This window comes from Brachyhypopomus gauderio, chromosome 2 (genome assembly GCF_052324685.1).
Source record: "Brachyhypopomus gauderio isolate BG-103 chromosome 2, BGAUD_0.2, whole genome shotgun sequence".
NCBI classification, from domain to species: domain Eukaryota; kingdom Metazoa; phylum Chordata; class Actinopteri; order Gymnotiformes; family Hypopomidae; genus Brachyhypopomus; species Brachyhypopomus gauderio.
This window is the reverse complement of record NC_135212.1, coordinates 47,039,283-47,066,322: the sequence shown is the minus strand read 5'-3', so window position 1 is coordinate 47,066,322 and position 27,040 is coordinate 47,039,283. Positions and strand designations below refer to the sequence as shown.

At 44.5% G+C, this 27,040-nt stretch overlaps 3 protein-coding genes across 5 annotated transcripts in view; 2 read left to right on the top strand and 1 right to left on the bottom strand.

Annotated features, from left to right (window-relative positions):
- kcnh6a (potassium voltage-gated channel, subfamily H (eag-related), member 6a) overlaps window positions 1-13,467 on the top strand; it is a 35,288-nt gene extending 21,821 nt beyond the window's left edge. The window contains exons 9-16 of the mRNA XM_076997054.1: window positions 40-239; window positions 642-894; window positions 1,351-1,544; window positions 2,278-2,374; window positions 2,563-2,847; window positions 2,995-3,199; window positions 4,191-4,413; window positions 11,220-13,467. Of these exons, the coding sequence (XP_076853169.1) occupies window positions 40-239; window positions 642-894; window positions 1,351-1,544; window positions 2,278-2,374; window positions 2,563-2,847; window positions 2,995-3,199; window positions 4,191-4,413; window positions 11,220-11,627 (1,865 nt within the window). The 3' untranslated portion in view covers window positions 11,628-13,467. The remainder of the gene's footprint in view (window positions 1-39; window positions 240-641; window positions 895-1,350; window positions 1,545-2,277; window positions 2,375-2,562; window positions 2,848-2,994; window positions 3,200-4,190; window positions 4,414-11,219) is intronic.
- Window positions 13,468-13,771: 304 nt separating this feature from the next.
- Window positions 13,772-18,761, bottom strand: dcaf7 (ddb1 and cul4 associated factor 7). Of its 2 annotated transcripts, none has more exons than XM_076997053.1 (7): window positions 18,245-18,761; window positions 17,878-18,036; window positions 17,674-17,785; window positions 17,421-17,539; window positions 16,139-16,348; window positions 15,692-15,809; window positions 13,772-15,464 (listed from the first exon to the last, which is right to left on the bottom strand). In XM_076997053.1, exons 1-7 carry the CDS (start codon window positions 18,380-18,382, stop codon window positions 15,292-15,294), a joined length of 1,029 nt encoding a protein of 342 aa, XP_076853168.1. In that variant the 5' UTR covers window positions 18,383-18,761; the 3' UTR covers window positions 13,772-15,291. The 2 variants fall into 2 exon arrangements, with proteins under 2 accessions (XP_076853168.1, XP_076853167.1); XM_076997052.1 differs by having other exon boundaries at window positions 13,772-15,468; window positions 15,693-15,809.
- Window positions 18,762-19,270: 509 nt separating this feature from the next.
- Window positions 19,271-24,352, top strand: ccdc47 (coiled-coil domain containing 47). 2 transcript variants are annotated; one of them, XM_076997050.1, is made up of 13 exons: window positions 19,271-19,380; window positions 20,656-20,948; window positions 21,229-21,321; window positions 21,395-21,569; window positions 21,858-21,979; window positions 22,077-22,142; window positions 22,240-22,341; window positions 22,491-22,601; window positions 22,763-22,848; window positions 22,957-23,015; window positions 23,786-23,895; window positions 23,992-24,159; window positions 24,240-24,352. In XM_076997050.1, the coding sequence occupies exons 2-13, from the start codon at window positions 20,664-20,666 to the stop codon at window positions 24,318-24,320; spliced, it is 1,458 nt and encodes a 485-aa protein (XP_076853165.1). In that variant the 5' UTR covers window positions 19,271-19,380; window positions 20,656-20,663; the 3' UTR covers window positions 24,321-24,352. The 2 variants fall into 2 exon arrangements, with proteins under 2 accessions (XP_076853165.1, XP_076853166.1); XM_076997051.1 differs by lacking the exon at window positions 19,271-19,380 and adding an exon at window positions 19,547-19,972.
- The last annotated feature ends 2,688 nt before the right edge of the window (window positions 24,353-27,040 follow it).

Below are 27,040 nucleotides of genomic sequence, written 5' to 3'. Positions count from 1 at the left end.
CCCTCCCTCCCTCCCTCCCTCCCTCCCTCTGCCGACCAGCCCTGATGTACGCCAGCATCTTCGGGAATGTGTCGGCTATCATCCAGCGGCTGTACTCCGGCACGGCCCGCTACCACACACAGATGCTGCGTGTGAAGGAGTTCATACGCTTCCACCAGATCCCCAGCGGTCTGCGCCAGAGGCTGGAGGAGTACTTCCAACACGCCTGGTCTTACACCAACGGCATCGACATGAATGCCGTAAGCTCTGCCCACTCTCCTCCTTGTCTGGCCCAGTGAGCCCAAGATCACATCAAAGCGATTCACTCAATTACCCAGATCCTATCAGAGCAGATCCATATCTGTTTCCTGAGCGCAAGGGCTTCCTCACCTTGAAGACCCCTCTTCTGGTTTCATAGTACTGTTTATTCAACAGTCATTTTTTTCCTCAGTGACTTCCTTACTCTTTTCTCAAATTTTTTTTGCTTTTCCTTCTTTTTCTCTGTCACTGTTATCGGTCCCATCATCTTCCTGTCTGCCTCTCTTCCTTTTTTTTCTTTCTGTCCTCTCTCTCTCTCTTTCCACTTACCTTCTTTTGGTCTCTACCACGTCCGGGTCATCCCCCCTCTCTTTCTGTCCCCCCGTCTCTGCTCCTGTGTCCAGGTGTTGAAGGGCTTCCCCGAGTGTCTGCAGGCTGATATCTGCCTGCACCTGAACCGCAGTCTGCTGCAGAACTGTAGGGCGTTTCGCGGCGCCAGTAAGGGCTGTCTGCGTGCCCTGGCGATGCGCTTTAAGACCACACACGCCCCGCCGGGCGACACACTCGTGCACAGCGGCGACGTGCTCACGGCCCTCTACTTCATCTCCCGCGGCTCCATCGAGATCCTCCGTGACAACGTAGTGGTGGCTATTCTGGGTACGAGACGTGCAACTCTGGGTTTCCTGTCCTTCTTTTCCAGCCTGGTAAAACATTCTAGTGTGTTCCATAAGGTTGCCAAAGAAACAGGATCACATATTTATTTTTAATTATTGTATGTGGCATATGTGATTCTCTACAGGCCATTAGGGTTTATTATATTTGCCTTTCTGTCTGTTTTTCTATCTTCGTGTGGTTTGTTTTTTCCTCATCCCTGTTTGGCGAGCATTAGTGAACCAGAGGAACTGTATGTCTTATTGATCATGCCATATTTATTAACATTAGGTCAAACAGTTACACCAATCCTGAGCTTGGCAACGTCTTTATATCTGAATCTATTCAGTGCCATCTAGTGTTTACAAAATGAACTGTTTACAAATGCCTGATTTAAGCCTAAATAAAGTGACTGTAATGAGGTTCAAGTCCATTGTCTCTGTTCTTCTGCTTTGCACCCAGGTAAGAACGATATCTTTGGAGAGCCCATCAGCCTGTATGGCAGACCTGGGAAGTCGAGCGCTGATGTGCGTGCTCTGACCTACTGTGACCTGCACAAGATCCTGAGGGACGACCTGCTGGAGGTGCTGGACATGTACCCTGACTTCTCCGACAGCTTCTGGTCCAACCTGGAGATCACCTTCAACCTCCGAGATGTGAGTCCACCACCGGACGTTCACATTCACACAAGGCTGCTGTGTAATCCAGTGTAGACACTACTGGAACCCATTTAGTTGCTATTTGAAATGAATGTAAGTATTTGAGCAGCTAAAAGCACGAAAGGGAAATGTACGGGTTAAAATCCCAAAATGCTGTACGTGTGAGATCAGATAAGGCATCATGTGTAAGATCAGATAATACTGCATGTGTAAGATCAGATAATACTGCATGTGTAAGATCAGATAATACTGCATGTGTAAGATCAGATAATACTGCATGTGTAAGATTAGATAATGCTGCATGTGTAAGATCAGATAATACTGCATGTGTAAGATCAGATAATGCTGCATGTGTAAGATCAGATAATACTGCATGTGTAAGATCAGATAATGCTGCATGTGTAAGATCAGATAATACTGCATGTGTAAGATCAGATAATACTGCATGTGTAAGATCAGATAATACTGCATGTGTAAGATCAGATAATGCTTCATATGTGAAATCAGATAATGCTTCATATGTGAAATCAGATAATGCTTCATGTGTGAGATCAGATAATGCCTCAGAGCTGGCCACATATTTTATTATGTTTTCATTTTGAAAGGTGGTGAACAATACTGATGTTTTACTAGTGTGTTTGTGTTTAGGAAGTGTAAGAACAGGTGGAGAAAGCTGGAGCTGTGTATGAGATTTGTAGTGATGTGTGTTACTGAAGCTTGTATGTATCAGGCAGACAGAATTATGCAAGCAACCCCCAGCGGGGAGTCAGACAGTGGCTGCCGCCGTGCTCGTCGACGAAGGCCTACTGTACAGCGGAACCGACCCGGTAATGCCCTGCAAATGCACGCTTGTATGTTGGGGGGGGGGGGGGGTGAGAATGGAAAAACATGAATTTAATTGATCTCCTATGTATCAATTGTAGGCTGTGTGTGTTAGTGATGAAGTGAGAGAGAAATGTTCAGCCTCTCTTGCATTGTCATGCATGTCTGATCCCTCTTCTCTTCCTCTGTTCAGATGGGATGGACAGGGAAGATGCTTATCAGTCATGCAACCCCATGGCCAACCACAGGGAGGCGCTGTCGCGCTCACAGTGGGATGAACTATACAGCAGTGCCAGTGCTCACTCCCTGACCAGTGAGGAGGAGGTGAAGCCTCCGGGTCCTGGCCGGGGAGAAGCCTACGCTCTAGAACCACTGTCCCGCCATGGATATGCCCCTACTGTGGTCAACCTTCTGCCCCCCAACAGTTCGTCATCATGTATGGGGGGTGCTATGGCCAAGGGGGCACAGCCCTACCCAGGTACAGAGACACAGAAAGAGGCAGAGAGGGGACGTTAGGGAGAGAGGGAGGGGGAGTCAGCGAGATGCAGAGATGGTACACGTGTTCTTTAACAGTAGCGACTGACTTGCAAAAAAGTTTTCACATTCGGTGTCTCTGCTCTTCTAGTCTCTCTAAACATGCTGAGCTGCTGGCATGAGCATGGGGCGAGTCGGTACCCCGAGAGCCCACAGCGGTCCGCATCGGCGCGGCCCGGGAACCAGCACCAGCACAAGCACCAACTCCGGCAGCAACGCCAGCGCAGCACGTGTATGGAGGAACGGCCCAGTGAGCTGCAGACCCGCCTGGAGCTGCTCCAAGCTCAGCTTAACAGGTCCGAACATGGGGGCCAAGACCCATCAGAGCACACCGGACCCAATGGTTAAACAAGCCCCATGAAAGGATTAGCTGTCTAGTCTCACTCCATCCTCTGTCTCTTGGGATTATGTAATTACATGCCTGTTGGGTTTATGCACAGCCCAGTGGAGTATAAAGCTCTTTCATAAAAGTAAAAGTCGCAGAATAGTCACTCTCGTCTCTTGCTGCAAATCTCTTGATTTGATGTTTCATGCAAACCATGCTTTCTGCCATGTTTTTATTAAATTATTTGTGGGGGGGGGTTTATTGGCCAGTTTCCCAGACCAAGATTAAGACTAGACTAAAATGTATTTTGAATGTTAACTCACAATTGCCTTTGCATGACTGGATTGGCTCATCTACAAGCCAACTTAAGAAAATTCAAACCTAATATTAAATCCTACTATCCATCACAAATGACAAGGTAGACAGGATGCAAGCACAAACAGACTTTATTAAGGGGAGGGATAGAATCTGATTGGAGGGACCGGTGGAAAGTTGGCAACTGGCAAATAACTACACAGGCAATGGGATGTGAAGAAATGGCAAGATGTGTTATACTGTTTCCCAGAACATCTGAATAAACCTGTTAAATCCATAATGGCATGTTTTGAATAAACCTGTTTAATTCATAATGACATGCAGGTCTAGGTAGCAGCTTTCATTTCTATAAGAAGCAGATTTGCCAGGAATTTTGTAGGCTTAAAGAAATCACCCCAATACAGTGTGAGAGGATGCAGAGAAAAAGCTGAGAAACTGGCCCAACTACTGCTAAATGGGATGCTACCTGAGGTGTCATGTGACTACTAACGGAGGTGTCATGTGACTGCTGAATGTGTAATTTGATGCAGCATTTCTCATTGATTCATTTCTCACTCCAAAGCTGTCAGCCAGGTTGTTTGCGATTATAAACGAGAGGAAAAAACTTCAGCAATTCTCTCTTGTCTTTTTCTTGTCTCCCCCCGTAGGCTGGAGACGCGGATGACGGCGGATATCAGCGTCATTCTGCAGCTCCTGCAGAGGCAGGTGACCCTCGTGCCCCCGGCCTACAGTGCAGCCGTGTCTCCAGAGTCACTGGCGCAAACGCCTGCCCCTCCAAGCACCTACGGGACAAGGACACTTGTCCACCAAGGCCCTGACCCTGCCACCGTGACCTCACTCACCCGCGACAGCCCGGTGTCCCCCAACAACGTGAGTGTTTTCACACCATGCTGTCAAGTCTGCAGGTGTGGAGAGGCTTCAGTGACTGATGGGCTACACTCCAGAGGTGGGGACTCGAGTCACATGACTTGGAGTCATTAATATTACTCGAGTCATTAATATTAAGACTTTTGACTTGACTTGAAAAAATATTCAGAGAATTAGACTTGACTTGGACTTTTACACCAATAACTTGGGACTTGAATTGGACTTGGACCTGTTTACTTGCAAAGACTTGATTTTTTTTTTACCCCAAATCAAAATTTTAAAACGCATATTAATATTTATAAAGTGCGCCCCATTCATTTCATTTGCGTCCTTCTGACGCAGACCGGTCCTCTGCTTTTCCACACTCTGTACGTTGTGTGTGTGTGTTTGTGTGTGTGTGTGCGCATGAGCTGCAGCACAACCAATCAAATGGGGGGGTCAGCGAACGTGAATTGTTACCGGGCGGGGTGTAAAATGGACACAAATTAAATTATATCGCGATCGATCGATCGCCAGTGGTTGGTGCCAGAGCGAACTAGTAACTCATTGAATCATAGATATGGATCAGAGGTAAATAAACTAGATTTTTTTTTTTGGCGTGAGAAATCGGATGTGTGGCGTGAGAGCGTGTGAAGACGGTCAAATGCGTGTGTCTCACGATCAATGCGTGAGGGTTGGCAACCCTGGGTTCTGTATCTGAACTCAGGGAAGAGAGCCTCTCTCTGTCACCATCATATCCAGTTCTATCTCAGCATGGATTGTGTATTTGAAGACATCTACGTCGAGAAAAAAATATATTGACAAAAGTGGAGCGAGTTTTCAGCTATGGGGACATCATTCTACGGCCTCATCGTGCACAAATGACATACAGACTTTTGGCCAGTTTGGTCTTTTGCAAATGCAATGCCGAATAGTTTACTGAAATGTCTAAAGTTGCATTCCTGATTCCTGTTAATTGTTCAGTTCTTATATTTGTTTGTCTTGTGTCACTCACACATGGACACACATGTTCTCCAAGAAACCAGATAAGAGAAGAGAGGGAAAAATGCTGTTATGGTTCTTTGTATTGTACTGTGAAAATATCAGCACTTTTTATTTGAACATGGAGTTCTACTTATGACTTTCACAGAATATTTATTTCTGGAAAATTGTAGTTTAAAGTATGAATATTTTTGCAGCTAACTTTAACAAATTGAACTGCAATAAAGAGGTGTAATTTAAATTTTTTTTATACTTCGTGTTTTCAGTTGCACATGTTTTATCAAGATTTGAGGAGAATACAGATTTAAAAAAGAACACATATCTATTATTTACATTTAAAATATACCTGCAACATTGGTTAAAAAAAAAAAAAAGACTCGAAAGGACTTGAAATTCCAAGTTTCAGACTTGGGACTTGACTTGACTGTTGCCTGTCTTGACTCGAGACTTGACTTGATTTGACTGTCTTTGCTTGAGACTTGACTCGGGACTTGAGGATAAAGACTTGGACTTACTTGAGACTTGCAAAACACTGACTTGGTCCCACCTCTGCTACACTCACTAGATTTGTAACAAGAAGTGTAAGCTCTAAAGTGATTATTGCTTTGAGCACATAGGATTAATTAAAAATGCAGCAAATGTTCACTAATTTTCTTTGGGAGTATGCCCACAAGTGAGCTACTATCTAACAGTAACCTAGTTATTGGAACACGCATGTCTTTGTGAATTATCTTAGATAATTTTCTTCTTGTTTTTAACCATATGCGCTTTCATTTTGACAGCACTTATTTTTTTTTGTTGCTATGGTGTGATTTCACATGTGTGCCTTATATTCTTGGAAGTGTGTCCAGCTCGGTGTTCAGAGTACTATTACTACTAATTAACTAATCACCCAGTTAATAATTTAAAATATTTAAGAGTCATCCATTGATACCTGTAAAAGTCCCTTGTGTTTTGGGGCTACCACTACAGTGCTTCATGGTCTCTAAAGTGATAGTGAGAGATGTCTACCCAGTAAGTAGTGAACGCCACTGGGTGTACAGAAATACAACCACTACCATATTTCCATATCTTATTGTCATTGTCTTGAGTGTGGTCTGTGGCATTCCACTTAATCTTGATTTCAACCGATCAAGTGAATAAATTAGCTTCCTCCTATCAGTTGTTCCCCTTCTAAGAGGTACATTTACATTTACGGCATTTAGCAGACGCTCCTATCCAGAGCGACTTACAAAAGTGCTAAGTGTTTAGTCAGAATATGCATCTCTATCTAGTATAAACAGGTTTAAGTCCAAACTACTCGAGCTCAAGCACTGCCATAAACAGTTGCCAGTGCTGATACCTAGAAAGAAGACAACAAAATAAAGCAGTCAGAAACCTGTAAAATTATTTTTGTGTCCTGTTTTGGTTCAGATCTAACATTTGATTCCAGGAGTGGGGTATTTTCTGACAGTTGGGGGCACAAGCGCAGTTAGGAGAGATACGGTAGTGGTGCAGGTTGGTTGGTGCTGGTGGAGTGGGAGGTGCCTGTGGTAATGACATGCTGGACAAACGGGCTACTGGACCTCAGTGCATATCTGTCATCATTTCAGCACAGCTGTCAGTCTCCACAGAGACTGCAGTGACCTGCGTCCTTACATGGACAGAAGGACTCAGTGAAAGGTGTCTGACGTCGATGAAATACCTTCAGGTCTAAATGAAGCTGCTGGGTGAGAGTAGCACGGAAGACATTCAGCAGCAAATTGTAGAACTCAGTAGTTTTTCAGTGGGGAATCTATGCAACCACTGGCAGGTTAAGTAATGGATCAACAAAGTCTTACGTTTACATTCTGAGGGAGAGACACATTCAGCCTTTCAGTGGGGACTTGAGTAAGGATGGAAGGGCGTTTGATGAGTTTATTGGAGCAGTAGAGAGGGTGTCGCGGGACAGGGAGAAACCTCTCCAGGATCAGACACGCAGTCAAGTGACCACCTCGTGTACTTGAGAGCAGCTTTCAGAGAAAAGTGCACTGTCTGAAAAGTGTCTCAATTGCTACATGCCTTCAAGGTTGTAAAAAGGTAGAGGATGAAGATCTTTGTGCACGCCTTAAGGGAGAGTTACATACGTTTGTTAGAGAGAAGCCATAGTCGATTTTCATTAAAGTAACGGATGACGCCATTACATGTTGTTTGGGGGAGCTTGGTGCTAAGGGGAATAGGGCTGTAATGTCTGAGGCTCTATCAAAACCATGGTGTTCTGCCATTGACTTACCAGCTAGGCCCACTGGAACTTTAGAGGATGCTCTTATGTTGTGACTGAAGAAAGCAACAGTACTTCTGCTTCACATGTCCCAGTCAGGAAATCTGGTGGTTGTCATGTAGACTACAGGGGACGAAATGCAAAGACCAAATTGGGTCTGCAATGCTCCTTCGGCATTCCAGAAATTCACAACAAAAAACCTAGTGTTTCAAATTATGTTCGTGCACTTGAATGACATACCGGTGTACTCTCAGACATTCAGTCAGCACTTGGACAGGATTGTAGTGGCCCAGATGTAAGGGACAGGCCTTAAAGAGACGTTTGAAAAGTGTCTATTTTTGCAGGAGAGAGTTTGTTTCCTGGGCCAAGAGATATCCGCCCAGGGCATTGGTACACATCGCGATATAAATTTGAGGCAGTCAAGCAGTGGAAGGTTGCCAGCACGGTTAAGGAGTTGCGCTCTTTCTTGGGTTTCAATACAGAAGGTTCACTGAGGGCTTCTCAAAACTGGTTGGTGTGCTTCATGATCTTGTCGGCCTGTGCCTTCATGAAGACATTGCTAGGAGAAGAAATGAATTTGAATCTTTGTGCCCAGCTGAATGCTAGTCACCTCTGCTCCCGGGCAGCAAGGCACATTTGTCTCTCAGCACTGGAGTTTCCATGTTCTCCCTGTGTCTGGTTGCGCTTTCTCCAGGGTCTCTGATTACCTCCCACACTTCCAAAAACATGGTGGTTAGGTAAATTGGCTTTCCCTGAAAAACTACTCTCTAAGTGTGTGTATGTGTGACTGTGTCTGTCTATGAATGTGTGTGTCTGTATGCCCAGTGGTGGATGGTGCTCTGTCTTGGGTGTTGTGGGTCCTCTCACCCCTTGTAAGGCAGGTGGTGCGCACGCGCACACACTGCTTGGTGTTAGACTAAAGGGACCCAAATGCCAAACCATAAACAAACAAAAACAAAGAACTGAAACCTCCGCCAAAAGGAGTGCGGGAAAAGAGAAAAAGAAAAACCCTAAGGCTAAATATAATGAAGGGTAAAACACAGTGAACTGAGAAATAACGCGGAGGGAACTCGACGCGCAGTAAATACTAAATGAAAGGAAAACCAAATCAGAATGACAACAGAAAGACGCGGAAAACCTCAACGCGAAAACGAGAAGGAGAGAGAGAGAGGAAAGATGAAACAAAAAACAGTCAGGGAAAAAACCCGACTACCCGACCAACAACGGGGATAATCAAAGCTCTACTTGAAATGAAACAAAATTCGGACAGGAAGAATACAGCGGGAGGAAAACTTGAGATGGGCCAAAAGGCGCAGGAGATAAACTCGAAGAGATAGGAGATAGCGAAGAGAAAATAACACTGGAGCATAAGAAATCGGAGTGTAAACCCACGATACCGGCTGGCCGCATGAAAGATCAAACAACTCAGCAAAGACGAGTCGCAGCCGGCCTCCTTAAGAAGGATGAAATCCGGCTGCGGCTCATCTTTGCTGATTGCGTGTTGTGGAATGCGCACGCCTTCTGGTATGCATGGCATGCGTAGAAGAGGGACCTGCCCTGACGGGGGACCGTGAGCGCCCTCTGGTGGTCACGGGCGGGGCAGCGCTGGGGCCTGCCCTGACTCCCCTTCCTGCACCCGATTCAGTCCCCCCAGGGGGCGGAGGTTTCCGGAAGAGAGTATGCTGTGTGCAATTGGTTGCTGCTTCTTGTGCGTGTATGTGTGAATAGTCGTGTGCAGTTGTACCGGTGTTAGACTGTAAAGGGATTCCTTGAAAGGTGCTATATAAACTGAACATTCTTTCATTCATTAATTCTATGCAGATTTCATGCTTAATCATGGGTAAGGTGCAGTAATCTACCAGCTCCAGATGCCAGTAGACAGCTACATAAGGCAGAGGGAAATTACAGAAATGACAGCCTTCTATAGATTGAATGTCTTGCCTTTAAACAGGCCATCACCAAAAAAATGAGAGGATATTTTTTAGGATCAAAATATGTTGTCTATACAGATTTGTGGCACCTGAAAACCACTGAGCTTAGTGTCCACGATCAGAGGATGGCTCAAGTAACTGTGATATTGAAGTTAAATATCACCCAGGGAGACACAACACAGCTGCAGGAGAACCTGACAGTAGTGTGAATGAGGAGTATAATGGATGTGTTGCTATATGCGATGTGGCGAATAAAGGAACTCCCCAAGACCCTGAAGCAGTGGCAGTTTGGGTCAAGTGTTGTATGGTTAGACAGATTCGCATCCTACAGTCTGGAGTGATTAGTGAAGGCACTGAGTCTCAGGACAATACCTCTACCTAGTTACACTAACACAGAGCTTGGTGCTCTTCAAGCCAGATACCCTACACTAAATGTTTAGGAGGTTTTGGGATAGGAAGAAAGAAATCCGGAGATCAGGAGAGGTCTTATGTGTCTAGACAAGTGAAGCGTCTGCTAATGCAGTTGAGGCACATTCAAGACAGATGAAGGCTTAGTATATCGTGATGTTGATCCTCAGTGAGTGGTGAATGCCACAAATAACTCTGCTTTTGTCTATGTGGCTGTAGCGGCTGTACTAGTAGAGAGAGAGATCATGATAACATGGAACACCAAGGGGTTGAACATGAACCCTGCTAAAACCTAGATGCTTCTGTGTGGAAATGTACCAGGATACTGAGAAATGGGTGAAAAAATGCAGAAAGTGCCACAGACCAGGATAGAACCTTCCACAATATTTTATTTAGTTTTACATTCTCTTGAAATCACGGTAGCTGACCTATAATGTTATACCTCATGCTGCGAATGAGTTTCGGTGAGTACTTTTGGGAGAAGAACTACATACTTTTTGGAATAGAACCTCAACTTAATCTTTACTGGTTTTAAAGAGGTAGTTTTGTTCCATATATTGTATTTTGTAATGGTTTTGGATATTTTGATGCAAGTGATTTATGAATTGGCAACGTATACATCTTATTGTTGTACTGATACTGACTCAAGTTTGCAGCAGGTCTTCAAAAGGAGAGTAGATTGAGAGAGTTGCCTTGGGGACACGGGCGGTAGCAACAAGGTGAAATGGTTACTGTTGGCTTATTGCTTATACAGTTATGTTCAGACTTGGTGACTTTAGCTCAGACTCTGGTAAGATTGCTTTGTTTCTCAAGTTATAGGTATCATAATCTATGTGCACATTGTTGCCACACAGCCTTTTTATTTTTATTATGCGTATCTATCTTTCTTTGGTATGTGTAGCGGAGGAATTTCTGGTGCTGTGTTGACTTTTTAAATCATTTTACCACCACTGTGTTTCCAGATTGTAAAAATACAGCAAAGTGTATACTTGTTTTAAGCCCACGTATATATGTGCATCATAGCCTTTTTTATTATTATTTTGTTGGATTATACATTTGTGTGAATGTGAATGCTAACAAAACCAGGACGAAAATGTAACAATGAATCATTTTTTTGTTTGGTCCAGAACAATGGAACTGAACTACAAGTATGATCTTAAAAGTTGACTCAAACTTCAGTTGGTCCACATGAATTCCCCTGATTGGCTACAGTGTGTTAATCTGTGCTTATCTGTCTTTATATCCTGCAGACTCCTGACTCTGACTACAAGTCACCAGCATCCCATGAGTCTCTTTTTGGCATTCACCTGAATGTAGCTCCAGACAGCATCGTGCCAGTGTACCCTGAGACATGTACTCTGCCAGCTGCCAGCTGCCAGCCGGTTCTAAAATCACTCCCCCACCTCAAGCAACAAAGCGCGGCACAGGTCACACCTCAGTCCCACCTCCAGCATCAAATCCAGGCACATGTTCTGCCCCAAGTCCACATCGACCCCCCAGCTCAGGAACCAGCCCCGTCTAAGCACCAGACCGCTGAACTGCTGTCTGGGAGCCTGCGTTTCCCATCCCTCCCTGAGCACCTGGAAAGCTCCAGCCGTCTGCAGGACCCAGCCGAGATCGCCAGACACGAGTCTGAGCCCGTCCTCCCAGGCAGATAGAGCCCCTTAGAGGACTGTTCTTTCACCCCCCCACTCCAGCAAGCTGCCCCCAGGCTACAGCAGACCTGTGGTTGTGCTCCTGTCCATACACCCCTTCTCCCAGATCAAGTGCAGTATGTGTGGTTATGGTGATCTGCAAGCCGATATTGAGACCAATCTGCATAGGTCACCCCCCCAACACACACACACACACACACACACACACACACACACACACACACACTATTCACACCTATAACACATGTTGGCTTCTGGTATTATACTTGGTCAAAAATGCAAATCAAGCACTGAGCAATCTTGGCTCCCCAACTTGAGGCAGTTGTGGAAGACGGTGTGATTTTTAGTATAAACCAGTCCTCACTGGCAAGTGGCCACTTCAGGACAGAATTAAGTATTGCATGTTAATAAATGGCTTTATGCAGAGCCAGCTGTGCAGTCACAGCAAAAATTACTTGGCAAAGGTTATGTAATTCAAAGGAGTTACATGTTTGGAGAAGAGCGTTACCTTTTAGAGATGTAGGCTGAGTTTGTTCCTGACTGTCCATGCAGCACAACAGGACTGCCACTTGTGACTTCTTCCTCACTCTATGCGTGAGCATCAAGGCACTGATGCAAACATGCATCCATGCCAAAAAGTCACCCCACAATGCACTGGGACAGCTGCAGGGAGAGAAGGAACTTGAGTCTGGCTGCCCCAGGAACCAGAGAGCACGGAGTCAAATGTGCATATTACTGTATATGTTTCAAAGGTTCCCTATCTCACCTTGGGGGAAAGGAGATGTGATGAGCCGCCTGGCTGTGCTTCCTCCTCCCCTTCCCATAGTTCTGTAGAGATCTTGCTGTAGTTCTCTGAAGCTCCTCCAGTAAACCATGTTTGTTCAGGTGCCCTGCTCTTCAAGCAGGGCAAAATCACCTGGTTTTTATTTGTGTTTTTGACATCACACATTATGGATTGAAAGTTATCAAAACTGTAATGTCAAGATTTGGCTTTTGCATAACAGTATCTGGTTAAACTTCAAACGCAGAGCTATTGCTCTTCCGTGGACTACTGAGATTGCAGAGACCAGTCCTGTAATTCCACTCCACACTCTTCATTCCTCGCTGCCTGTCTGATCCTACCTGGGATGTGTGGAACCGGTCATAAATTATTCTCACAAGACTTCAATACTGCAACAAAATATCTTGGCCGTTTTCAAACTGTTTCCCCTTTATTCCTGTTGTTATGCTATAGAGATGTATTTTCAATGTATAGATTTTTTAATTTTCAGTTATGCTCTACTTCTATTTTTGTGGATGATAAGCTTTTAATTCAGATCAGTTGTGATCATGTAAATGACCAGACACATCAGATGTGAGTTCATCAGCCATTCACTAAGGAAAAGCTAAAGCCAACTAAGTGGACAGTCAGTGAACAGAGTAACAAGGCAAAAACTGAACAAGGCAGTCAATTTGAAGCCCAAACTCTGTTCAGCTTGCTTCCTAGTTAATGTTAAGGTGTGCTTATAGTCCTGGGAGTGTGTTAATGGAACAAGCTACGCAGGATGAAAGGTTTGTTTGTATGGTCCTGCATAGTTTAACCAGTGTGTTCCTGGTAAGCTGCTTGACTGCGTGTATGTGCGTTCTATGAAAAAAAAAGCCCCAGCTGATTAGCCAGAGGTGTGGAATGTTTCATCAGTCACTGTTAACTGATTTGTGCTGCTCTGCTTCAGTGGGTGTAGCCATATGAAGGATGTGAATGCATATGTAGTTCAACTGAAAATAGGACTGTTAAGGTTTCCAAAAGCACAAGAAACGATATTGCTGTTTTGTTTTTTTTAGATTAAAGGCTATTTATAACACAGTGTGTGTCTGACTGAAAAATTGCAAATGTTCAGACATCGTTAGGTCTGTACCGACAGTAAATTCAAGTGCTTATGGGATAACCTTTTTAATGACTGCACTATTGTGTTTTAACCACATTGGGTAAAAATGTTCCTTAAGAAAGAATGTTTGATTTTTAATCAGGTGTGCATTGATGGTCAGCAGAAATGCCTTTCTACAAGCACTCAGAGAAGGCAGGAGGTGCGAGTGGTCAGGTGTTTTCTCACCTGCTGTTGCGTTTGTCCTCTGAACTTCAGGCACAAATACAAACTCAAAACACTCCATGGAAGAACAATGCAAGTTTATTAATAGAAAACTGTGTTTAGGCACACACACGGAATCACATATACACTCTTTCAGAGAGCTTAGGATCAGGATGGGGGTCCCAGAAACCTTCTGTGTTCCTTTTCAGCCATGAAACAGTGAACAGGCAATTACCATGTGTTTGCATTACAGCCACTTTCCCTGGACCAAATAACCTGTAATGGTCAGTTCTTCTGGAGGAGCCACTAGATGAACATTTGCCCTAGATTATTTATATTTATATATGTAGCTATGTACATCTCTCACACCGAGCACAAACATGCTAAGAAAAGCAGCGTCTCCTGAGCCTGAGGCCCTCCCGGATCTGCACTTTCTAGAACTTTCCGAGCTCAGAGATGTCAGATTCTTCTCATGAGCAAACCCGGTGTGGATACCCGAGCTCAAGAGCCGAGGAGGCCAAGGACTCCCACAGCCAGACCTCAGAAAACGCTGCTCGAGACGAAGGGACTTTTAAAACAAGAACCTAAGGAAGATGACGTGAAAGGCAGCGGACAGAAGACGGCAGAGCACACGAGATGAAACGAGAACAAAAAGAACAGAGTTCATTTCACACCTCAGACACAGTGTGAAAGGTAGCCTGTATTTAAACACCATCAACCAATTTGACTTCCAAAAGCATGCGGAAAACATCCATTCCCTTGGCCAAACTCAGTCAACTTTGTCTTAAGAGAGACCAACTTTTTCTCCCCTTCTTACAGTTAAATAACTGACTTATAACGAGTCCTGAAAAAGCCTTTCACAACAAGGATGTACTAGTTTTCCATGTTTAACACGCTCACAATTGCTCCTGTCCGTCAACCGTTCGAGACTATTAGCTGCGTGTGCTTGACATAGTAGACATAATTTCAGAAGACGTGCATAAACTAAACCATGGCATGTTGCTAACGTAATAAAGGGGGAGGCTGGCATGTTTTAGCAAGTTTATACTTCTCTAGTTTGCTCAAAGATAAATATTTGCCACAAGTCAGTAAAAAAAGCATTTTAAGGTAATCTGAAAATGTTCATGCCTGCTGCTTGGTACCTACAGTCTTGATTTTCTACCTAAAATATAGTGACCTACAAGTCCCCTCCCCGGTTACTGGTCCATAAATGATGCAGCCGTGTCCACTGCATCGATATGGCTATACACATAAAATCATTGCAATAGAAAATCAAAAAGTAAATACACTGCAAACCAAAGTCCGGATGCCAGTAGGAGTCTAATGCACGAATACCAACATGCAAATGTTACAGACCATTAAAATAGGTGAGCAAAAATGAATGCATACACACACACACACACACGCACGCACCCATACATCTATAAACAGAGTTCACACACATCTTTCCTTTCAAACCCAGATCCTACCCCAGCCATCCTGCAACCTCCACCCCTGTACAGCAGCACAGGAACCATCCGCCCCCTACCCTCTCCTGCGTGATACTGGAACCAGCCCCGCCCACAGTGGGCGGGGCGCTTGGAGCAGCAGCCGTGCCACTGTTAAACACGCAGGATCTCCAGGCAGTTGTTGTAGCAGATGGCTATCCAGTCAGGCTGCGTGGAGGCCCACTGCACGTTGTTGATCTCTCCCTCGGCCGTGTACGCCAGGATGGGGTCCTCGATGGCCCGGGGCATCTGCTGTATGTCCCAGATCAGTGCCTGGTGATCGTCCGCTACAGTGGGAGTGAAAGTGAGGGGACCAGGTAAAGGCAACGGTATGGTGACCCAGTAGAGGAGTTGTAGCACTATGCAACTCCCTTGGCATTCTTTTAAAGTGGGAAAAGACCTGAAATGTTACGTGAAAGCATGCTTGACATTCATAAAAGAATTCATACACACAGACACACACCAACACACACTCCGTAATGTATGCATGCGTGTAGCTGTTCTGGTCTCTTACCTGCAGTACAGATATGGCAGGAGGAGTGTGGGGCCCAAGCGATGCCATTCACACATGCCCGGTGATTATTGAGCCGAGCCACAGGCGTGCAAGGCACGCGCACATCCAGGATGACCACCTGGGGGCAGACATGGGCACTGGGTTTACCCCAGGCTAGTGCAACTGATGCAATCTATGGAGACTACTGAGGAATGCAGGTGGGAAAGATGAGGGTCTAATGATAACGCACGAGAGAGATTTGGACCAAGAAAGGAAAAACTTCCATAAACAGCTAGTCTCACATGTAGGATTGTAGAACCGCAACCATGTCTTGTGTGGTCTAGTTGCACAACAGCTTTATGCAAAACCTGTTAATATCCAATCTTCTCATGCACACTGAATCTCTTATTGAAATCATGTATCTGTCACTACCAAGCCGACCCGTGGAATCGAGGTTCGTGTGTTTACCTCCATGCCATCCATAGCCATGGTAGCCAGGTAGTTGGGGTCCTGCTTGTTCCAGCAGAGGCGGAGCAGAGGGTGATGTTGGGGGTCCTCATAAATGATGGTGCTGTGCTCCAGGTGACGGAGGTCGAACATGCGTACCGATCCGTCTGCACCCACTGATGCAAACATGTCGCGGCCTCCACCCGCACGGCTGAATGCAATATCATACACCTACAACCAGTGACATGGGTCAGCTCTGCACCAAATGCATGCATTTTTGGGTGTGTTTTTACTACCGTATCACACTTTAATCCAACCCCCAGGACCGACTCTGGGCTCATTCTCACTGGATTGTCTTCACAGACGAAATACGTCCAAATACTCGTACGCAATGACATACTAATTGCACAATTTCACATGTCACTTTTCTGGGTGCAGGTTCGCAAAACGTTAGCCACTTTTCTGGGATAAAAACAGGTAGGTGGCAAAGAACAGAGCTTCATGGATACATGGCATTTCACTGCGCAGGAACCCAGTATAAGAAAGCCATGCTAGCCAGCACAGGAGATGTGGATTTTGCCACAATGCTCTTACTAGATGAACTTGCTCTGCAAAGGTCAGCTTAATACAATAAAACTGTTCCAGTTCTGTGACATAATGTTATACAATAAGACCCTCATATGGCTAGTCCATATAAAATACACTGCAATCATGTCCACACTATAAAAAACCTGAATGCCCAAGTGGCACCCTAAATTAAAGCGTTTAAAAAATTAACCAAAAATAACACAACCCCACAATGAACCAACACGCAAACCCTATGAATTGTGGATTGAAGCAACTCCATACCACCAATTACAGGAAGATCAGATATACTGATCCCAGGGCTCAAAAACAGCGTTCTTACTGGACAAACATACCAAACATGGGGAACAAGCAGTATTGGGTCTGGACAAAAAACTCTAAATGTGAAAACACCCTTAAACAAGTATTATACGTTTTCCAAAGAAAGAAGACATAAATAATTTATCAATTTCAGAGAGGAGTCTCATCAACTGTGCAAGTGAACACTTAAAATTCTTGCTCTAGTTCTTCGACTATAATACACTGGAGTCATTTGCTGAAATGTGTGTGTACATGTGTGTATACCTGATTAAGAAGTTTTCGATATAGGAAACAATTCCAACAAAGTTTATAAGGTGTGCAAGTTAAATACCTCAAAAGGATTTCACTACTTCAGCAGAAATTTTCCAGCCCCCACAAACACATTAGTTGCCTAGGAGTCTGTCTGTCTGACACGAACCTCTTTGTCATGGGCGATGAGCTGGGTCTTAACGTGGCCCGACACCAGGTTGACTCTCCCCAGTACCTGCCCTGTCTCTAGCCCCCAGATGGTGCAAGTAGTGTCGATGCTGGAAGTGCCTAAGGGCCAATAAAATAAAAAAAAAGAGATTCAATGGAAGATGTACACAGTGAAAATGTATAGCATAAACAGATTTGCACACATGAACAAAAAAACTGAATTACAGACTTAAGACTTGTGATAGTGTTCTTACCTAAAAGATTGGGGTCAACTTCATTCCAGTCAAAAGAAGTTAGAGGTGCGCAGAAGTCTGAGTTTTTGTTATTGTTTAGAAGACATTCAAGACGAGTTTCCGTGTCGTTTACCTGAAGGAGAGAGACAGGAGAGGAACCGGTGTATTTAAAATACACGAGGAAGAGAGAAGACGACACGCCGACAACTACGCAGTTCTACAGACCCTCCAGATACGCAGATAATCTCCGCTGGTAGCAAGCAGGTCTGGGTAGACCCCCTTCGTGTCAGGGATCCACATGATCTTGGTCGTGGGGTACGGGTGATCAAACGTGTTCCGGCACACGAACTCCGAACTTTCCTCGTCGAGTCCCACCAGCTGCACCTGCACCAGACATGTCGGAGCGGTGAGACGTGAACTGACCAACTGCGTTCTCAACACACACGACGGTCTTTCCAGCCAGTTTGCAACGACAAACGTACAAGGCCGCCCGTCTGCAAATCTGGTAGCAGTGGGCCAGAGGACACAGATGAGGGCAAACGAGTTTCTCTAAGACACCGTGACAGGCTCTCGCCCCGACGGAACCGTGTACCTTGTTGTTGTACTCCTCCACGAAGCTGCCCAGCGCCAGCCGAAAGCGCTTGTCGGGTCTCACGCTCCAGTTCATGGCGTACACCGTCCACGGCGCCTCGTACTTGTAGATCTCTTTTCTCTTACCGTGGAGCGACATTTCGGGGGAGAACGATCGGGTCGAGATAAGCGAGAACCTAACAATGCGGGTCAGTTAAAGAAAGTCCCCAAAAAGAACTTAAAAATGTCTGTTTTACGGTGAAACTGCGACCCCGCGTCCCGTTACTCCAGACAAAGGGAATGTCATCACAACAGTCTCTGGGCTATAAAGGTGAACTGGCGTTAACTAGGTTAGCTAGCTAGCGTGTACACGTCGGTCCTGGTTCACTTGCGCTCGGATATTACACAGCATAATAAAACAACGTGGTTCTTGTCAGTGTAGGTCCATAAAACCTCCACGGGCCTTTTCTCGTCGGCAAGCTAAAACCATAAACGGAGTCCGGTTAAGGTTTTGATCGAACCGTCCCGGTCAACTTCAACGTAAAAGTCCTGCCCGTAAAAGTCCAAACGATAAACGCACGCCTTTTAAAAGCGGAGTGAGATATTAGGCTATAACGGATTAAATAATTAAAGTATTCTATTAATATTAGATTTTATTCTCCGTTATTACGTGAATTAAAGTTGGCAGCATTTTGAAATTGTTAATGCAGAATTATCCAGTCGGGCAGTCGTGGCCTGACGGTTAGGGAACTGGTCTTGTGACTGGAGGGTCGTGGGTTCAATTCCCAGATCTGAGGCCATGACTGAGGTGCCCCTGAGCAAGGCCCTTAACCCTCAATTGCTCACTTGTATAAAAAAATGAGATAAACATGTAAGTCGCTCTGGATAAGGGCGTCTGCCAAATGCCGTAAAATGTAAATATCCAGATAGATAAGTATCTAACTAAATAACTTATATTAGTCAGAATGAATCCACGTGAGTCATTTCGGTGTATCAAATTCTTAGAATATTTTTTTCGGTATTTACGCTAGTTAGGACTCTTATTATGATATTTATCACGGCAAATACTTCTGGGACGGACTCGACCTGTGGGGGCTGAGCCTTAAATGTGTCGAGCCCAGCAATAAGCACCTGTTCTACAACGCGTGATTTTTTAAGGTAAATTGTCAAAAAAAAATTCTAGTATCGTCAAAACATGGCCAGTCACCGGCGTCGCAATTTTTTCACACGGGTTCGGGTCTTCGTTAGCTAGCCGCCGCGCTGGAACCAGTCTTACTAGCTAGTCGGCTAACAGGTTAGCCTGCTGCCTGCGGCTGGCGCGTGAGGTTTCATCACCGGGCAACCAGGGCGAGGCCGACTAGCCGCTTGTGGCACGTCGTAAACACTTTTAGTAGTGGTTGACCCGTAACTCGAGAAAATATGAACCAGTTAAATAATTTTGAATGATCTAGTTAATTGGCTAACGTGTAGATGACACGCTGATCAACATTTTCGTTGGCCAGCGACTAATTCCTCGGGATTAGCCAGCGTTAGCCGCGTGTCTGTTCCGTGTCTGGGGTTAGTCGCGGAGCTGAACTCGGTCGGTGTTCGGTGTAAGTGCAGTGTTGGCCGGCGCGTTGGCCAAACGTATCGTCGCACAAAGGTGGGAGTTGGCAGCGTGACCAGACGGCTGTGCTACATGTACTAGCTGGATGGATGTTTAACTAAACGGCTGCTAGCTAGCGAGTTCAGCAGAGACGTGCAGTGATTGGTGGGTTCACTAGTTTATGCTGTTACCTGAGATATTTGTCCTAACTGTGGTTAATATTCAGGAAGATGTGTACATAATTTGACCAGAAGCTATATCTTGTAAACTCAATCAGGAAACTCAAGCTGTGATGAAACCAAGCCACCTCAATTTGCTGAAATTAACAGTGAAATTTATGATAGTGGTTTGTCCAAGGAATGTTTATCCTCAACTCCAGAACAGTTAATAACATGTAAATTATTTGGTACTTGTTGCCTTTCATATTTACTTATTGAATGCACATGTTATGTTAATCTATTTGTGATTCTTACAAATCTGCACTCCACAACAAACGGTCACTAACAAATCTTACTTGTCTGGAGTTTACATCTCTGCTGAACCTCACACTACATTGGGTGTGGTTATTCCTCTGTTTTACCAAAAACAGGAGGGGGGCATGTAGGGATAGGGGCCTTTGTTCTTGTTTTCAGTTAATCTTAGGTGAACAGTGAAGAAACACTCACATGTACTCACAGCTATGACATCTGACCAGCTGTTCCTGACAGTTGCTCAGTTCCAGCATCGGTATAATACCTGAAACTGCCCTTCCCTAAATCTTAAATCTCAAATCCAATTTTTGGTATCTGTCTGTGTTCTCTTTTATTATATTTACAATGTAATTAAAATGTATATTTCTCCTGTTGCAGGCTGAGCCATGAGGAGCTGTCTCTTACTGCTCCCTGCTCTCCTCCTGCTGCTGGCCCTGCCAGACACCAGGGGGCGCTACAACGACGACTTTGATGACAGTGAGGACCTGACCGAGTTCGATGACAATGACTTTGCTGAGTTTGAGGACGTGGGTGAAGACCAGCCGGCAGAAGCAGACAGCCAACCTCCCCCGAGGCCAGCGCCTTCGTCCACGCCTGTGGAAGATGATGAGGATGAAGCCACAGTGGAGATCGAGGAAGGGCAGGATGAGTTTGAGGACGCAGATACACAGGTGAATGCCATGGGCGTTCAGAGTGAGGTTGAAAGGGGAGGGTTGGTACTTGGGTTTCCTGTTATTGAATTGTTTCATTGCTTATTGAGTTGAATAAATAAAAATAACATGCCTGAATTTTTAAAGCTGCTATAAGAACATGGGCCGATTACAAAACTTCTCTAAAGGGAAATAAATTAATAGGAACATTACAGTTGGGCTTACAGCCAGAATAGGGCCCAAATTTAATTATTGATTCATGTTTTTTAATTTGATTTTTCTTTTACCATTGCTACCACAGGATCAGGACATGTACAGCAAGTATGACAACGAGGAATTTGAGGGATATGAAAAATCCAACCCATCCTTCAAAGACACACTCATCTACCGAGAGGTAAAATACATTCACGTGTACCATTCGTAGCTCCTCAGACGGACACGTCGACTGAGTGTTTTTCGTGCTTTAGGTCCCGGCACACCTGCAGAACAGCTGGGAGAGCTACTACATGGAGATCTTGATGGTCACAGGCCTCCTAGCATACATCATGAATTACATTGTTGGCAAGAACAAGAACAGCAGGCTCGCTCAAGCCTGGTTCAACTCCCACAGGGAGCTGCTGGAAAGTAACTTTGCTCTTGTTGGTAAGAACGTCACCCCAACACACTCCCTTACACTACTGCTTTCTCTCCATCTCCGTCACTGCTATAGTGATAGTCTCCATTTATCCCTTAAAAAAATTCTCTGGCACTTATTATATGCATTATATGTGCATTTGTTATGCATTTGTTTATGTCGTATTCACTTATTCAGAAATGTCTTCTGGGTGCTGGACTGTGTATAAAACGGTAATAAATACTAGAATATAAGCCCCGGGACTCTGAGCTCACTGGATTGCTGGGTTTGCTGACTCACTGCTGCATGTCGTATAGGTGATGATGGCACGAGTAAAGAGGCCACTAGCACAGGGAAGCTGAACCAGGAGAACGAGCACATCTACAACCTGTGGTGCTCAGGGCGCGTGTGCTGTGAAGGCATGCTCATTCAGCTCAAGGTAGTGTGTGTGTGTGTGTCAACACTTCTTATTGTCCCGTGTTCATTCTGCAGCCCTTCTAAATGCTTGAATTGGATTATCTTTGTGTACTTTACAGTTTCTTAAAAGACAGGATCTGCTGAATGTGCTGGCAAGGATGATGAGGCCAACCTGTGACCAAGTGGTGGGTATGAACTAGTGGTGGGTATGAACCGTGAGCAGTTGTGCTGTGCTGCAGTTTGAAAAGAGAGTTATTTGTTTTGTATCCGTCCTGTCTCCAGCAAGTCAAAGTGACACTGACCGATGAGGACATGGACACGTTTGTATTTGCTCTGGGCAATCGGAAGGCCTTGGGTCGGCTGCAGAAGGAGATGCAGGACCTGGTAAGAAGTGCTGGACCATTGTCCTTTGGACAAATATATTTAGACATGTGTTATAACATTTAACATCTTTTGGGTTTTTTTAATATTTTGGTTTTTCTTCTGTTTTTTTTTATTTTGTTGTTCCCTTTGACATCTTTGTTCTTGTCCAGAGTGAGTTCTGCGGAGATAAGCCCAAGTCGGGTGCAAAGTACGGCCTCCCTGAATCTCTAGCCATCCTATCAGAGATGGGCGAGGTCACAGATGGAGTGATGGATAACAAGGTTGGCAGTGCGGAGGCAGGGTCTCTCCTACTGTGGTTTGAGCCACGCCCCTTTGGACCACTGGACGTTCCAGAACTAATGACCTTCTGAGTTCTGTTGTTTCACACCATTAGATCCTCTAGTGCTTGCTGATTTGTTGGTTCTGACCTCCTCTCTATTAGATGGTTCATTACATCAGCAACAATGCCGAGAAGATTGAGTCCATCCATTTCTCTGACCAATTTTCTGGTCCAAAAGTTATGCAAGAGTAAGTGATTGCATTGCTGATGCTTCCATATTTCTTGCTGTTTATGTATTTAACTAAAACCGATTTGATTTATTTTCTAAAGTTATGGTGATGTTTGTTTTTCTTCAGGGAGGGCCAGCCCTTGAAGCTCCCTGAGACTAAGAAAACACTACTGTTTACATTTAATGGTGAGAGAAGCTTCCAAGCCTGCTCTTGTAGTATAGCTCATAGATCATGCTGGTAGACATGGTTACGTTTGATACCTTTGGGCACATATAAAAATAAATGTTTAATTCCAAATGTTTACACCTGCAAATCACTGTGGATACGAGCATCTGTCATATGCTGTAAACGTAATCCCTTAATCATCTGCCTACTGTAGTTTCTGAGTTTGATTCTTTAAGATTCACTATACAATCATTTATCAGAATGTTATTTAGACTAGAGAGGTCACAAGAACCGATACTTTGTACCGGGTCAATACCAAAATTATGAAAACGTTTCTATTCTTGTTTCCCGGGGTACCAAAGGTTTCACAGCTCTCCCAGACCACACAAGGGCAACATAATAAGCCTACACACTAATAATCCAGAATGCTGAAACACCAACACCACCACCAATGCAATGCAAAGCCATTATGAAAACGGTATCTTAAAACATTTGTCACTAAAAAAGGAAACACGCCAAATTTAGTTAAGTGTCTCAAGGCAGACATCCAGAGCAGTATAAAGAGTAAGTTTTGTAAATCATCGTAACCTGAACCACTACTATTACTGTTAATGACCTGCGACAGCTGCTTCTCTGATCATGCTCGGCATGCCGTAGTAAATATCCAGTCATTTATTAGTAAAAAGGTCACAATTAAAAATCTACATAAATGGCCTTTCCTCTGCATTATTGCTCATAATATTAATGGGCTGATTTTGTATACAGCAACTCTGTGTGTATGTGTGTGTAGTGCCTGGGATGGGTAACACGTCTCCCAAAGATATGGATAGCCTGCTGCCTCTTATGAACATGGTGATCTACAGTATCGACAAAGTCAAGAAGCTCCGCCTCAACAGAGAGGTGAGCCCTCGCCCACTAACAGACATGCACCCAGTGGACCATCTAACACGTTATTTAATGATGTGTGTGGGCGTGTGTTTCTGTGAACGTGTGCAGGGAAAGATGAAGTCCGAGAGGAACCGTGCCCGCGTGGAGGAGAACTTTCTGAAGCAAACTCACGCTCAGAGGCAGGAGGCGGCGCAGACACGGCGGGAGGAGAAGAGGAGAGCTGAGAAGGAGAGGATCATGAACGAAGAAGACCCCGAGAGACAGCGCCGCCTAGAGGTGTGGCAGAGATATAGTATAAGTGTGTGAACTGTGAGAATGTAACGATGTGCTGGAATTAATCTCTCCGTCTTTTGCAGGAGGCTGCTCAGCGCCGAGAGCAGAAAAAAATGGAAAAGAAGCAAATGAAGATGAAGCAAATTAAAGTGAAAGCCATGTAAAAAAAAAAAAACAGGCATATACTCTTCCATAGCGCCTAATATTTGAGAATGTAATCACTTCTTCCATTGCTCCTGTCCTAATGTGCAGCTGTCAACCCCCTTGTCCAGTCATGAAGTAGAGCTTAATTAATCATTTGTTAAGACATTAGTCTGAGGTGTCCGAGAGAGCTGGATTGGGGGATAGGATCTTCAAAACATTATCACTACCTAAATGATATATTTTATACAGAATAGAGGTCTAATAGTTTGGTAAACATAATTTGATTTGTGGACATCAGACTTAAAGAAAATATTTGGGACACGTTTTGGGATAAAACTGATGTAGGTAAACCATATGATTGGTGCACAATTTTTTTAGTTTTTCACGTATTGAACTGCAGAACTAGAATAATTGCACAACACTGAACGTCCTCCTTTATTCTCATGGTATGGTACACCTTCAGAATTCAAAAGCTTTATCCAATGACTTCCCACAAGTGAAGGCGTGCAGGCAAAGTTCAGGCATTGTATTTATAATCTGTCTTCATGCAAGATCAAACGATTGTTGTGTGTATTTTACGGATCGTGTATTTTATCACCTGAGATGATTTTGGTCTCTCCTCTGGAGAAGTAGCAGAAAAACTTTCCTTAGTCCAGGTCCCTTGCATCTCACTGTCGGCCATAACCCGCTCACTGGTATTTATCCAGCACCATTCGTACTACGTGTATGCCGCGTAGCTCTATAACGTGCATGCTACACTTCTACAGCCATCCAGAATGTTACCACAATTTTCCACCAAATTCCCGAAAGACTCCTCACCATCCATAGAGTGCTCGGGTAAACCGTGCAGGTGGGAAATTTCACATGTACCTTCCATACTGGTGGCTGGTGCTCCCGTAAGCTGGACATCACCCCGGCCCCTCCCCCATCCCCCTGCCACATGGTCAAGGACGTAGAGCTGTACAGTTGATTGGGGAGCTGTGTACATGAGGAAACGGGTGGTTTGCAGTGCTGGGCTCCATTTCACAAGCCCATACAGTCAAGCTGCATTTTTATGAAGAAAACACACACAGTTGTTTTGGGGGGGATATATATCAAGTAAGGGCTTGGCATGTAAACTTGTCATCCTTGAGCCAATGCAATCTATAAATGTGTTTAATATAAGTAACGTTTTTAATTTATCGTCTGTGCGCGGTAATTGTCACGTGGTGTTGCAAGGACCTCATGCTGATGCCTACGCGACAACCCTTCACTTTGACCTTATGTATCATTCTGTATTGTCTTTTTATTTGTTTGTTTGTTCTTGGTTTAAAGACAAAATGAGCAAACCTAAATAAATCATGCACTGAACAATTTAATTCCATTAATCCGCTGCTGTTTGTTTTTTCTGTGGTGTGATTGCACCATAAATGTGTAAATGAAAGCATGCATTTGGGACCTGTAGGTGGGGCTTCTGTTGGCAGGGCTGCATGTTTAAATCTGATATTTAGGAGTGGAGTCAGTATGAGTAAACTGTACCATATTGAGAATTTAGACTTGGTTCTAAACTTGAATTCTTCACTTTCATTGGGTCCTTGATTAAACACCTGGATGTTTAGGATAAGTGGACAGATCATCTCTAAGATTCTGCAGTGTGTTCCTTTTAACATCGAAGGCATGAAAATCTGTCACCTTTCGGCGAAATTAGCTGTTTTGAAGTTGAAAAGGGTGACCTGCGTGAATCGTGTAGATCCGAGGATTTTTTTTTTTTTGAGGGGGGGGGGGGGGGGGGGGGGTCGGGAGATAATATCTATATCTATATATATATATATAGGCCAAATTGCGTTCATTCATACGAATGATCTTCATTCATGTTGTGACGCAGGACCTAGTGCTATCTACACCGGGGACAAGACAGAAGAGTGTACATTTACCCCTACATTTACCAGATCGTACATTTACCACAAGCCACAAGCTCTTGTGAAAAATAGGTAGATAGATAAGCCTATTAAGTTCGCGTCAACCCCATGTAGTTAACTCTCACTCACACTTGGAGTGAGATTTGAACCTGGAGTTGAAAGGTTTTAGGCTTACTAGTGATGTGTCGTTCGCGAACGATCCGGTTCTAAGAGCCGGCTCTTTGAAGTGAACGATTGGAACCGGCTCTGCAATGGGAGCCGTTTTAGGATCCTATTTGGGAGCCGCTTTTTCCTTCAGTATTGCGCTTGTGCTCTGCAAGTGCCACAGTTTTTTCCAACATCGTTTTTATTTGTCCTTCGGTGCCTCACTGTCTCTCCCTCTCCTTGCGCCTATTGCTCTGCTTCTGCCAGTGGTAGAGAGCGGAGAGTTTATTTCCTCAGTTTGTGCCAGTTTGCGACCAGCGCGAGGGTCCGTGCGCCGAAAATGACGCAATCGCGGTGGCTCCGCCCCTGCGTAAGGACCCCAGTGCGAAGCAAGGTCGTGCACCTCTTCAGCGCAATGAACAAAGTTATGTATGCCGGGTTCATACACCTTTACAAGGTGGAATTCAAGCACTTGAACGTCACTTTCAAGGTCCATTTTCAATATTTCCAAGCACCTTAAACTTAAGTTAAATATTTATACATATACTCGAAATGATTCGAAACAATTGGGCTTTTTATATCACATCGATTCAGTCAGACAGCTATTTTTGTGAAACAAAATACAGTTACATTTTCAAGCATTTTCAAGTACTTTAACCTACTTTAGCACTTTTCAAACCTGGAACACAATGCAACAT

Bases quoted from the DNA above. Each gene is read 5' to 3' on its own strand.
- dcaf7 (XM_076997052.1), bottom strand. From the start codon at position 18,382: ATGTCGCTCCACGGTAAGAGAAAAGAGATCTACAAGTACGAGGCGCCG. The intron at 18,037-18,244 runs GTACACGGTTCC...TGTCTGGTGCAG, and splicing joins TGGAGGAGTACAACAACAAG to GTGCAGCTGGTGGGACTCGA. The intron at 17,540-17,673 runs GTAAGAACACTA...ATTGGCCCTTAG, and splicing joins AGTTGACCCCAATCTTTTAG to GCACTTCCAGCATCGACACT.
- ccdc47 (XM_076997050.1), top strand. From the start codon at position 20,664: ATGAGGAGCTGTCTCTTACTGCTCCCTGCTCTCCTCCTGCTGCTGGCC. The intron at 23,016-23,785 runs GTGAGAGAAGCT...ATGTGTGTGTAG, and splicing joins ACTACTGTTTACATTTAATG to TGCCTGGGATGGGTAACACG. The intron at 23,896-23,991 runs GTGAGCCCTCGC...GAACGTGTGCAG, and splicing joins AGCTCCGCCTCAACAGAGAG to GGAAAGATGAAGTCCGAGAG.